The sequence below is a fragment of the Barbatula barbatula genome (genome assembly GCF_947034865.1).
Source record: "Barbatula barbatula genome assembly, chromosome: 6".
Lineage (NCBI taxonomy): Eukaryota > Metazoa > Chordata > Actinopteri > Cypriniformes > Nemacheilidae > Barbatula > Barbatula barbatula.
Genome location: NC_136765.1, coordinates 14,875,437 through 14,887,402, shown reverse-complemented (window position 1 = coordinate 14,887,402; position 11,966 = coordinate 14,875,437). Strand labels below are relative to the sequence as shown.

At 36.8% G+C, this 11,966-nt stretch overlaps 1 protein-coding gene across 1 annotated transcript; it reads left to right on the top strand.

Annotated features, from left to right (window-relative positions):
* The first annotated feature begins 182 nt into the window (after positions 1-182).
* Positions 183-5,988, top strand: prlh2r (prolactin releasing hormone 2 receptor). Its single transcript, XM_079458093.1, has 2 exons — positions 183-302; positions 3,645-5,988. Exon 2 carries the CDS (start codon positions 3,649-3,651, stop codon positions 4,747-4,749), a length of 1,101 nt encoding a protein of 366 aa, XP_079314219.1. The 5' UTR covers positions 183-302; positions 3,645-3,648; the 3' UTR covers positions 4,750-5,988.
* The last annotated feature ends 5,978 nt before the right edge of the window (positions 5,989-11,966 follow it).

Here is an 11,966-nt window from a genome sequence, read left to right as displayed (position 1 = left end):
TTGTATTTGTATATTTTGAATAAGATATTTTTTAGGTGGGAGGTATGGATGAAAACATTTTAATACATTTTCCTCTATATTACATAAGTAGGCTGGTCATTGAAGGTTCCTCACACTCGCGCGTGGACTCCACTTGAAATCTCTAGTCGTCTGTGCGCGCGTCTGGTGATGCGCGCGGAGCAAGAGAAGCAACTGATCAAATGACTGGGGCCGTGTTTAATGAAGACATCAATCTTAATAGACTCTGTATCTTTGTTTAAAGCACGAGCTTTTGGGCGATGCATCGGTGAAAAAGAATAAAGGTGAGCAAAACAACATTTTTATTTCCTTAAATTAAAATAATGCTGTGTAATAATGTTTCAATTAGTAACAATCAGTGGTTGTGTTAAAATGTGCGAGAAATGTATATAGTTTAGTTTAGCAAGTGATGTAAGAGAAGTTATAAAGATGGTTATGCCAAAAGCAGAGGGATTTAGATTTATAACGGTAAAAATGTATCGGCTAATCGTTATGCAGCAACACTTATTACACAGCAAATATTCGGTCGATCTATTTTTCATTAGAGTGAAAGTTACTTATGATGATTATTATCTCATTTTAATTTGTAAAAATGTATATGTTATATTGTATTGAATTGTGTTGAATCTGAGGTTTGGGATTATCAACACTAACAATGACCGTTCACTGCTGAAGAGAGAAATATCTGGATAATATCATCTCATATAATGATAAGATTCACAGCTTCACATGATCTTTATTAGCAGTCAGTTGATTATCATGTTTTTCTCCAACAGGGTTTTGCTTGTCTCACAATATTCCTTTATATTCAGATTATTATAACAACAATGTAGGGAAGAATCACCGGATACAGTTAATAAGGATTGGAGTTTAAAATGTATCCTTTTTCACATTTTGTTTTTAAAGAAAAGGCAACTTCATTCAGATATTCCATTAGAACGAATCTGAATATATCTGCACTTTCTGTGTTTAAAAGTAAGGTCATAATTTACAAAGACATTTTTATAATTTTGTAGTCAAACAAGAATATAATCACTCTGATGATCATTTAAGCTATGTTTGAGTTGCCAATTTAAACCAGATAGCATATCATAATAAATTACAACCTCTTCAAATATCAGACTGAAAAGCATGTGCATAGGCAGCTGTCTTCTGAGGACTTAGATAACCATTGGATTACACATGCATGCAGTTCTTCATTGCTTCTTCGCGTGGTTTAGATCACACCCAATGGGCAAAAACTGTATTTAAAAATCCATCCACTTAAAACTTAATGCATTAAAGGATTACTAATTCCATTTGATGATGGCATATACTGTAGATGGCACAATGGATGGAAATGAATAGGTCAAAGATTATTTTAATGTTACGGTTCTTATTCTGCTTAATTTTCCCTAGTTAAATCAGTATTTTCTGTGGGTACTGTTAACTGTGAGAGTGGCAAACAGCATCTCACGACTTTCACGTTTATGAAAGGGTCCTCTAACAGTAGCCTAGGTAGAAACCAAAATATCTGCTGAGGCATTTCAGTCGTGGCCATTATCAAAGAAACTTCCAATTCACCAGTAAGTGCAAGTGACTGCTCCTGAAATTTCATCTCAGAAAGGTTTCTTTGGTATATGTAATGCACTGTAGCTTTAAAAAATAAAGGTAGATTATTCTTGGCATATCTCGGGGTGTAAAATCCAGCATCGATCTTAAAAAGGTCAAAAATAATAACACTCATGCTAACCTTTATATTAAAGTGTTTTGGTGCATGGTTTGGCTTATATTAAGAATGAGTATTATAAGCAAGATCGAATTGCAAGGTGTCACATTCTAAACTATTTATTTAATTGTATATATCAAAAGGTGCTGATTCTTTTGTCTTTTCTTTCTATGATTAAGGGCTTTCTGGTAGCAGACAAAGATCATATGGCTTCTCCACTATCACACATTAGTAATCAAAGTGGACATTTAATCCGGTTCAGGGTAGCGTTGATAAATGATCTGTGCTGGCATCACAAATGGCACAGTTTAGATCCAGGAGTTACTGAATTTGCTACAGCATGGCTGTTCCTGCAAAACATTCTTTATTTCAGATAGACAACATCAGCTAGGCAATTATGCTCTTCAGGTGACCCCTACCTAAAATATAAAGGCAAGACAGAAATGGGCGAGAGTGATTCCACCATCTTTAAAATTTCTGTACTGAGTGGTCACGTTTTGATCTTCCATTGGTCTCACGCATTCATGCGAACACGCAGGTCAGAGCTCAACAAACTTTGCTACATAGCGAAATATCTTCGGACAGGCTTGCGTTTCCGGTCTGACGCATTCTAATGCGTATGAATGGTAGTCAATGGAACAAAAAGTGTAGTTTTGACAATGGCCTAATTAATGTGATTTTAAACTATTTATCTGTGTTATTTCTGTTTTTTAAATTCATTTTTCCCTATTGTCTTTCATTAAAATCAGAAAATGCACTTCCGTCCTCCAGTGGCGATCTATATAGCAGGGTTTCCATTTGAGTTTCGCAGAAAACTTTCTCAGTGTCGATAATTTTTTGTGTGAAATGACAGCATTTCCATTAAACAATGTTCTGCGACTGAAGAAATACGACTTATTTTTGTAAGTCACTATGAAATGGAAGTTGCAACTGACTTATTTTCGGTATCGTGATGTTGTCCAAGTGAAACGGATTCTGGAATGAGAAAAAAATGTAGGGCGGGGTTTTATTTTCTTGCCTTTTCTGATTGGTTTGTTGTAAGATACCCCTTGGTGGGAGGGCTAAAATACCTGACCATTGGACAGTAAGTATAGTCCTTCCTCTTTTTTGTTGCTGACATCATGTGGTGAAGAGTTGTTGTTTAGAGGGGAAGAGGAGCTTCATATTTTTGATTAAAGATTACAAGTGCAAATGAATTTGGAAAAATTTTGGTGTGCACAGATAAATCATTTATAATAATCACTGCAGCACTGTGTAAAACACTTAATATTTTCCTGTTTGATTTCATGGTGACTTTAATCTTGCCCAACCATATCTTAAAAGAATGATCATGGGACATTTTTGTAAGCCACGTGACCTGTAACTGTAAATCTTCATCACAGTTTTGCAAATTAATAATTTGCTTCCCTTTGTTGAATGGACTGAAAAACACACATAATGTGAGCATTTTCTTTTGTGAGAACATCCGTTAACTTCTTTCCACAGTTCAGAAGCCGAATAACTTGCGTATTGTATGCATGGAGAGCATTACATCATAATCTCATTTTTGACGGAGGTGGCCTTTTGAGGGTTTTGCATCTCAACTCTTCATCTGTCAGTCAGTTTTGAGTTCTATTTAAAAATGAAACCCCTGCTTTTCGATATCCAGTCAATTAATAGTGTAAAACACAAGCCACTGCCTGTTTTTTTCTAGTTCAATATTCTGTTTCACTTGGAAATGCATCTGCATGTGGAAATAAAGACGACCTCTGACTATATATGCTGACTACATTCTCTAAGTTATCTCTAAGAGCCCTTAAAACACTTTTAGTAAAATCTGGCTCAGTTTTATTTGCTAAATAACCTGTTCACATTATAACCAAATCAGTAATATGATTTGGAAAAATAACAGAATTTATGTCCATTTATTTTGAAACAGAAACATGGACTATAACGAATCGTGGAACAACACAACAAAAGATGCATCACACTCATCATTCACCGGACTCCAGCTTCTGATGGACCTGAAACCTTTCTTCATCCCCCTTTACGCCATGCTGGTCCTTGTAGCATTCTCTGGAAACCTCCTCCTCCTCATTCTCATTGGTCTGAATAAGAAACTTCACAGCACCACAAATTTCCTAATTGGAAACCTGGCCCTGGTTGACCTGGTAATGTGCCTGTTCTGCGTTCCTTTGACTGCCTTTTACGCCTTTGATGAGCGCGGTTGGGTCTTTGGCCAGTTCATGTGCCATTTCGTTACCCTGATGCAGACGGCGGCCGTGTTTGCTGCAGTTTTATCTCTGACTGCTATAGCAGTGGACCGTTATGTAGTGGTCGCCTACCCTATTAGACGACGTGGAGGACGTTCTTTCTGTGCATGGCTGGTGTTCAGCATATGGCTCTGTGCTTTGGCGATGTCCACCCCTACTGCTCTACACACCGTGTACCTTGATCTTAGTGCAGCAGGCCACGAAATGGTTATCTGTGAGGAGTTCTGGACCGGGCAGGAGCTCAGTCGTCTAATATATTCGTGTTTTTTCCTGCTTCTATCCTATTTCGTTCCTTTAGCAGCGGTATCCGTTTCCTATTGTGCCATTTCATGCCATCTGCGTCACAGAGCTACACCTCGGCTCATGGCCGCCACGCCCTCCAACCAGGAAAAGTGGGGACGGAGAAGGCGCAAGACATTTCGACTCCTGTTGGTGTCCGTTTTCTCATTCGCCTTCTCCTGGCTCCCCCTGCAGGTGGTGAACCTCATCCGTGACCTTGACACCGACTTCGCCATCTTGAACAAGAATCACATCAACGTGATCCAGGTTTCATGCCACTTGTTAGCCATGAGCTCAGCCTGCTACAATCCCTTCATCTACGCCTCCCTTCACAACAAATTCCTGCTGTATTTGTGTCAGAAAATATTTCAAAGAAGAAGACCTCATCATACCCAAAGCAGCCTCACAAACTCCAGCCGAATGAACAGAGTACGTACTTCCAGTACTCTTGTTGACATTCCCATGGCCATTAGCAAGATATCACAAGACTGAACACATGCTTTCCTACAGGTGTCACCCCTGTTGGTCACACATCTGTTTGACACTGTTCCTGCAGCTCAATTTGTTAAACATGACATTAACAATCTCAAAGTAATGAGTTGTATTTCCAAGAAACACATGAGTTAAATAAATGTATAGGACCTTGAACATTGTAAGTTGCTTTGAAAAAAAACCTAATTCATAAATGTCAAACTAATGGGTATTTTTTTAAAAGCTATATATTTATGTGTTAAAGGCCCAGTGTGTCTTAGAGGATCTATTGACAAAAATGTAATATAATAAACATAACTATGTGTTCAGAGTTGTATAAAGACCTTACATAATGAAGCATTATGTTTTTATTACCTTAGAATGAGCTTTTTCTATCTACACACACCGCGGGTCCCCTTAAATGGAATGCTGTTTCTACAGTAGCCCTAACAGACAAACTGCTCTACAGAGCGTGTTTCGTAAATAAGTTATCTCCTTCGGAAGCAAAAACGTGACGACATCTTAATCCTGTGTCAGCCACCGTAGTGCTTCAAAAGGTAGCGATGGAGTGAGCTGTTGGTTGCAATTCGAAACCTCAACGCTAGATGCTGCTAAATTTCATGCACTGGACCTTTAATGTATCTGTTTTAAATGTAAAAATTTGAATGATACACTTTGGCTGGCTGATGACAGTTATCTTGGGCATATTTTGACAAGCGGTGTTAACATATTGCAAAAGCAAAACTGACGGCATTGTAGAAGTACACAGTCAGCCATGATTATATATAAATCTTTACTTTATGTTTACTATATTGATGCATATTTTAAGAAGATTGTTTTCTAAACCTTTGTAACTATTTGTCACTGTTTTGTCTAAAATAATCATACAACGATTAAACGGATAGTTCAACCCCAAAATAACAATTCTTTCGCCATTTACTCACACTCATGTCATTCCAAACCCGTACGACCCGTCCTGTCTTCTGTAAAATGCAAAAGAAGATTTTCTAAAGAATGATGGTAACCAAACAACACTGGCTCCCATCGACAAAGAGACATTTTTCAAAATATCTTCTTTGTGTTCAATAGAAAAGTCATACACGACATGATGGTGAATAAATGATGAAAGAAATGTAATTTGTGGATGAACTGTCCCTTTAAATCCTTTGATATCAATGAGAAGCTGTATAATTCACTCATTATGCTTATGTATTCATGTACTGTAGTGGCTTTGTAAGGTAATTAAAAATGCATTGCTTGAGTCTGTCCAGTTGCCTGTTGTTAAGTGCCCATCTATGTCCTCATTGTTATTTTTAAAATACTACATGTATTTGGTCTACCAAGCACAAGATGTATTCTGATTTTTAGAACCTGGATTTGGTTCAGCAGACAGTTAATGACCCAAATGACTTCTCCTTCACAACTCCTTCCTTGTGGAACATTCTTCCCAATGCGGTCAGGTCAACCACATCTCTCACAACCTTCAAAAAACTACTTAAAACACACCTCTTCTGTGAGTACTTGACAGACAAATAAAATAATGAAAAAGTACATTAACCTTCTTCTCTCAACAGGTAGTGGTCTAGCTTTTGTTGAAACTAGTAACTTTGTATTAGGACCTATTGTACTACTTCTCTTTGTATGACATATCGCTTATTGCTCCCCGAACTCTTTGTAAGTCGCTTTGGATAAAAGCGTCTGCTAAATGTAAATGTAAAGGCAGATTTACCTAATAGACGTCCTGTATTTAAAACAATTGTGATGCCCATTACTGTAACAGCATTACATTACATACAAATTCAAAACATACTGCAAACTCAAATGAATACCTGATTATATTTGAGTAATTTCTATTTAAAGTAACCTTGTTTCTGGTGCCAGTAAAGCCAGGGTACTTAAATACACATAAGTTTGGGGTTTATACACAAACAGGAATGCGAGAGTGGTTTGTATTTTGCGTCCTCCACAGTATTTAACTCTCATTGCTCACTGTCTTCAAAGGAACAGCACAAACCACCACAGAGCTACATAAAAAGCTTCTAGACTATCTATTACTGTATTATGAAGGTACTTTCATCTGCTGCACCTTCTGTTCAAATTTGTCCTTTTTGTTTTGGCTGCTTTCATAATGTTACAAAGCAGAAAACAGATGAAGCACAAATGTTAGACCTGCAATGTTTTTTTAAATAATATTTTGTGGAGCTCTCAGAGTGATATTTTTAGTTTCTCTTCTCAACGTCTATTAATCATATAACGTCCACCAAACTTGCACTCGTTGTACCAAAATAAATGCTTGTCTCCTGTTTTATGTGTGCATTCACAATATTTGCAATTTTCCTTTAGGCGATTCTTTGTACTTCTTCATACAGAAGTTATTTTTAATATTAGCAGCTGTGTTACAGTTCTTATTAATTGTGCTTGCAGATGCAATTGTCACTTGCACTGTATGAACAAGCCCATTTTATTATGTATTAAACTCGATTGTGTAACTCCCTCCCACCTCCGTCATTCACGCAGAATGATCATTTGAATCGTGATACTTATTGTGAACGGATTTGTTTTTATGTGATATTAAGATTTAATATTGATGATAAAATAGGAAAAAAAATTCATAAAAAGCCCAATGGACCTTTCAGTCCTAGAGCCATTTAGACAGCAGAAGTGATTTCTTTTGCATGATTCAGGGAGCCTTCAGATAGTCCCAGGAAGTTATGTTTTCTCTTTAAATGCTTTATTTCTTTCATTTTTTATCATGAAATGTCTTTAAATTAATTAAAAGTTTACCTCAATTGGTCTGTTTAGCCGCTGCTCCATGTAACTTCCGGGAATTATTGAGAGGCTCCATGAACTGCCATCGATGTGAAAATACTGTTCCATTGGAGTCAACGGAGTTGACACAACTCTCTCTCTCTCAATGGCTCTTGTCCTACGTAGAATAGAAAATCATTTTGGGGGTGGATTCTTTTGACTTATGCCAGTAGGCCACAACAACACAGCGACCATATAGCAACTTTCTAGCAACCGCATAGGAACACATAAAACATCTGGCATTGTGGCCATTATTTTTACACACAAAAAAACAGTTTAATTTTACTGAATTGTCATGTATTTTTGAAATCGCTAAAAAAATCTAATTGACTGCAAATGTTCAAGTCGAGTGTAGAATAACATGAACAATTTTAATTTTACTTCACAAAAATGTTATAAACATAATTTTACTTTACAAAAAATATATTCAGTTTTTTGTTGGCACACCAAGTGCTGGAATATAAAAAAATCTTACAGTGTTTTTACAGTGTAACTCTAGAACATTTTTGTAATTTTTTAACTAAAATTATCAAATTGTAAGTTTTGTGACAGGAACCTACAAGGCATAATAATGAGTACAACACATTAACAAGATGAGGTATAATTTCAGAGTCCTCCTGGCAAGTGCTTGTTTGATGTTTTCCAAACCAGACAGTAATTAAGAGAGAATTAAAGCCCTATCAGCCAGGTGTCTAATAACATATTCTTGTCCTTTATTTCCCATAAAACCGTATTCCCCATTATCTGCACTTATGCCAAACAACTTTGAGACCCACAACTGTTGCATTAAATAAAACATGTTTTTCCACTTATTTGACCCTGTACAATATCTTTAAAGCCTTATGTTGTGCCATAAGGCTGTAAATCTCCTATCCTCATTAAGTCATTTAATATACTCCAAAAAGAAACTGACAAAACAGTATTCATTTTGTCAAGAAGGTGTGTTCAATATATATTGTATATTATTATTGGTCACCAAAATTTTGATTTAGGTTTAATAAACGTGCTTTGGGATTTTACAAATAATGTATTTTGTTGTATACCTTCAAGCTTTAAAATGACACCAAAAAGCATAGCAGCAATCCTTACAACATGCATACTTTTAATCGTCTTCTTAAATCATATCAATATCTTTGGTGTGAAGAGAAAAACCAACGATGTTTGAATAGACCCCAAGCAAGATTACATATACATTTTTGCAACATAATAACGTTGCAAATGTCATCATTTACTCGCCCTCTTGTCATTTCAAACCAGTAAATGATGACATTACTTTTAATGGTCATCTTTTCTTTACAAAAAGCGGACTTCAGAAGAACCGGAATATAATGCATGGTCATGGCTTTATATAGATTTTGGACTATTGGTTTTGAATTTACAGCCCCTGGTCATCTTTCAATTTAAATAAAGAAAGCTCCGTAGAAGAAAATCATAGAGGTTTGGAACAACGTGAGAATATGTGTGGGCTGAATATTGAGTGCAGGGAAAAACTTATTCAGAGCTAATTACAAGAAAACAGAGGAGGCCCTTGTGGATTTTTCGAAGAGTCTGGCTGTTTTAAAAGATGGAAAGTAAATGGCCATCTGACAGTCTCAAAACAAGGCTCTCACCAGCATAAGGGCATCAATTAGGATTCATCTGAAGTGCTCTCTCTCTTCTTACCCCAAGTTTGCCGTATCTGCTAATCCTTTGCTGATCATCTGGAGTTTGTCCTGCTCATACTAACACCGGCTCTTTTATTGTGCTGGATTTCTAATGCCAACATTTTGATTAAACAACTGCCTGGATGGGCTCTAAATCAACATTAAAAAAGACACGGTCGAGTCGATCTCCACATCTTTTAGCATTCTTTGATGTATCACATGCAGACTTGAGATTCCTCACATACGTTTTCACAGTATGAGGCCGGATTTGACAGAATGCAGTCAAATGTGGGTAATTGGATAAATTCTTGTTAATTACAATTCATTTATGTTCATTATCACATGGACGGATGAGCAATCAAAGGTTTATAGGAAATGATTTAATCAGAAGGGCTATTTGCTTGTTTGTTATGCAGAAATAGAATAAAGACTAAAACCACAGCAAGGGTTTATTCATTTGTATCGAATGTTATGCTTTTATTTCATGCGATTAATAAGACTTTGTATATGAGAAGACAAGAGTAATACAATTATTTCATTACACTGAACATAATACACAGCTTATGGGGAGACTTTCCTATGATACAAGTGCATAACAACATTCATATCAGAAGCTATTAAAAGATTTTAGAAGTGTTTTATTCACACGTCAGTCATATGTTACATTCTGTAACTGACATTGTTTTGTGGTTGACCGAATTTCTTCTTGAAAGACAGAGACCCCTCCCAGCAGAAGCCTCACGTCTGAGCCAAGTACAATATAGATATATTTTTATCCGTATTTAAAAAGAAAAATCATCAGGAATAGATCAGACTTCATGCTTGCTTACCAACTTTAGCTTTAAATCAGCGTTTCCTAATTTTGGTAACTCTGTTAACACCAATTCTCAATGTTTGCATACGCCATCATTTCTCCTCTTGTGCTTCTACTGAAACGAACTGGTTGTATTTTGTTCAAATGTTTTTGTAGCATTAAAAAACTGAAACAGTAAGTTCTTCTGGACCGGCATTGTTTACGTTTTACGAATTGGTCTATAAAACCGAAACTTGTGTCGTCATCCACCTTAACCATTTTCCATAATGTTTTGATCTTGCTTCATGGGATTTGGTGTAGATGATGCTCTTATTCCAATTATACTGATTTTGCTTAGCCATCAGTTCGTGAGATTCAGGAGAAGGTCTCCATAATGGCTTTAGGTTCAGATCTGCTCGCTAAGAAAACCAATGGGCACCTGAGCTCCAGTGGCTCACCCATTTAGCCTGACTCGCTATCTGTGCTGGCGGCCGTAATGAGTAACCCAGAGTGTGAGGGTGAACGAGACCAAAGGCAGAAGGGGTAAAGCTTATGAACCTACACCTATTTGAATTAGTCACCAGCAGAGTGTAAGAAGTGATACTTTAAAGCATGCAATGCCACTGAACCGCTATACTTCAAAGCAAAGCGTGCTGCAGGCCATGAGGCTTTTATATAGCCTTAACTGAAATTGTATTAAAATGCACAAATGGAGTTCAAGAGCAGATCAGCTATTACACAGAGGTTGTTAAGTAGCACTGAAACATGGACACAAAAGTATTATGCCCTCTTACTGATCAACGGCGGAGTGAAGTAATATGAAATGAAACTGGCCTGTTAGTTTTTCTCATTACTATGCAAATGCATGACTCATATGAGTTCAGGGACCTCTGGCTTTGGTGCACGTTAGATTCACAGATTCTCATTTTTATGCAGCACCAGATAACAGTGTCTGGTTGACAAACACTCCTGTTACTTTTAGACTCTCTGTACGAGGGAGAAGGAAGCCAGCAGGGTCTCCTCATACATATTTTCATATTTACTCTGAAAAGAGTGGATTCTGGTCTTCGAGATGACATACAAATGAAGATATGAGAGACAGAATAAGTGAATATATACTCTCGTGCTGGGTAAAATATGGACAGAGCAGTGGTTGTTACCCAAACATGGTTGAAAGAACCCAGCACGGGTTAGTTTATAACCCAACATTCGTTTTAGCTACCAAACTGTGGGTGAAAAATACCCTAGCTTTTTTATTTGAGTGTACATTTGGAAGGTCAAAAATGACCAGGGTGAATGAACTGGCAACAATTTGTGACCCTGGACCATGAAACCTTTAGGACCACTTAAATCTTATTAGCACAGTAATATTTGTGGCAAAATCCAACAAAACATTGTGGGCTATGGATCAAAATGATCTATTTTTATTTTATGGCAAGAATAATTTGGATATTAAGTAAAGATCATGTTCCAGGAAGATATTATTAAAATTTCCTACCGTAAATATATCAAAACTTTATTTTGTGAATGGATGCAGCAAAATAAAAATGTCTGGAAACACACCAATGAACATTGATGCCCGCTCTTTGGGAATAACCAATTTGTTTGGTAAAAGTGTGATATCCCCATAAAGCTTAGAATTTCTGCTTTCGGGTTCATCTACTCTTCACATCATCATCACAGCGGCAAGACAAAATAAGAGTAATCCCTTACTTTACTTTTTCAATGGGAAAGTAATTCAATTACAGTAACTATTTACTTAGTAAATAGTTACACCCAACACTGGTCATATGTTTGTGTTTTGTTAGCATTCGGTGTGTACGTGCATAATGTAAACAACACGTAAGGAATGCAATGATGTATTGTGTGCTGGTGCTGTAGTTCTGTCCCCCCTGCCTGCTTCCACTAGCTCGTCTTTTTCCGGAAATAATCACACAGCTGTATATCTTTTAAAAATTTGATCAAACTTAATACTCTTCGAAGATACGGCGTAG